Source organism: Setaria viridis, chromosome 8, assembly GCF_005286985.2.
Source record: "Setaria viridis chromosome 8, Setaria_viridis_v4.0, whole genome shotgun sequence".
Classification (NCBI taxonomy): domain Eukaryota; kingdom Viridiplantae; phylum Streptophyta; class Magnoliopsida; order Poales; family Poaceae; genus Setaria; species Setaria viridis.
The window spans coordinates 29,209,697-29,211,712 of NC_048270.2; the positions used below are offsets into that span (position 1 = coordinate 29,209,697).

The 2,016-nt window shown below is 47.9% G+C and overlaps 1 protein-coding gene across 1 annotated transcript; it reads right to left on the reverse strand.

Moving 5' to 3' along the window:
• Positions 1-567: 567 nt before the first annotated feature.
• LOC117834460 (putative wall-associated receptor kinase-like 16) lies at positions 568-1,735 on the reverse strand. Its single transcript, XM_034714029.2, has one exon. The coding sequence runs from the start codon at positions 1,633-1,635 to the stop codon at positions 736-738; it is 900 nt and encodes a 299-aa protein (XP_034569920.2). The 5' UTR covers positions 1,636-1,735; the 3' UTR covers positions 568-735.
• Positions 1,736-2,016: the final 281 nt, after the last annotated feature.

Below are 2,016 nucleotides of genomic sequence, written 5' to 3' on the forward strand. Positions count from 1 at the left end.
TATGCGACCTATCGGCCTCTACCAGAAACAGATACATTCGAGCTAGGGTTTTTGCCTCCTCTCGCTGCTGCGCCGCCACCGTAGTCTACTCCATCCCGATTGTCGGCATGCACCGGCGATTGGGAGAGCAGGTCTCCGGAACCGTCGTCTTCAGCGATCCTGCACCGGGAGAGGGCGAATAAGGTTTTTGGGAAGCGCTCTGCGCGACTGCTCGATCGCTTCCTCCGCTTCGTCAAGTTCTTCGTCGACTCCTTCACCACGGCTCGTCTACCTCTTCGTCGCTCGGGCCTCACTCGTCGTCGCGAACAACGTCAGGCTGCTGATCGTTGTCGCCTGTTGTATCCGGTAGTCGTCCAGGAGCCGGTTTTCATCAAGAAAGAAACGTACGTTCTCTTAACTCACATCATGTCCTCCATACTAGCTATTATGATCTGTTGCAGTCTGATAGCACTGGATAGTATGGTAGAATGTCTGATTCTATTTGCAATGATAGACTTGTCTAGATCTTGCGTAGACAGGTCTAGTTTAATCTGCTGCTTGTTCATCATATTCATGATTTATTTCTGGATTAAGTTAAAACTAAAAGTGCTTATATATCCAACAACTACATGCACAATTCATAGTACAATCAACTCAACAATGGTAACAGTGAATATACACAGGGATAGACTATGCTGAACTCTTGCTATAAAGTAGTTGCTGCCTTGGTGCTGACCATGCTCCATGCATGCTTAATTAGCTTGCAACAGAACTTGAGCCTCCGCTGGCTATTGCCTTCACTTCCTTAAGTTTCTCCACCACCTCAGCCATTGTCGGTCTGTCATCCACCGCGAGCCTACTGATCCTGTCAAGGCATTCCATTTGATGATGTGATCGGGCATCGTCACCAGACAAGATCTCTTCGTCGTGCAACTTCCTTCCATGGCCCTCCTCCTTGAAGGACCTGGTGAAGTCTATGTAGAGGCTATTGTACCCATACTTGGCCGGCTTCCTCGTGACAAGCTCCAAGAGCGCCCACACACCAAAGCTGTAGACGTCGCTCTTCTCCGTGAAGCGGCCAGACTTTATGTATATTGGTTCTATGTAGCTCATGTCCCCGGACACACACCACTTGGAGTACCTGCTGGCGACGGACACGAGCTTCGCCGACTCGAAATCAGAGACCTTGGGTGTGAGGTTATCGTCGAGGAGGATGTTGCCGGACTTGATATCGCCATGGACGTGGTTGTGGCCACCGTGTGAGTGCATGTAGGCAAGAGCTTCCGCTGAGCCAATGGCACTGTCCAGGCGCACTGGCATGGACAGAGGGAGCGTCTTGCCAGCGCCATGGAGGACGCTGTGTAGGCTGCCTCTGGGGACAAACTCGAAGACAAGCATGGGAACATCTGTCTCGAGGCAGCACCCAACAAGGCGGACAAGGTTAGTATGGCTGATGCGGAACTGGAAGGTGATCTCGTTAACGAACTCCTCCTGTGGAAGAACATCGCCTTTCGCAGTGGAGCACTTAACTGCGACCTGTTGGGAGTCATCTGTCATCCCTATATAGACCTTGCCAAAGGCACCTTCTCCGATGGATTTTTTGTATCCGTTTGTGATTTTCTTCAGCTGACCCTCCGTGAAGATGTTAATGCCCATGCTCTTGAGTATGTCACCGCCGTTTCTGTCGAAAAACCTCCTGTGCTTTCGCCTCTTTACCTCAAAAATTGCGAAAGTTGCTACGACAGCGACAACAATTATTACTGCAGCCATTACAGAGGATCTGTCGTCAGCCATACAGTTACATACAGACCATTTGTTCCTTAGTTTTATTGGCAAATTATCTTGTGCTAAAACTAATATGTTCTTTGCTTCCATATATAAATTATGTGGCTGCTTTTTTCTTTGAATTTCACCTAAGGATTTATATATCATAAACGTTCCAACTCTTAAACATATCAAACACACTTAAAGGAAGGATTTTAATTCTTTTCTCTCAAAGGAAATAATTTTTCTTATGGATCCCTCAAATAGGAACTT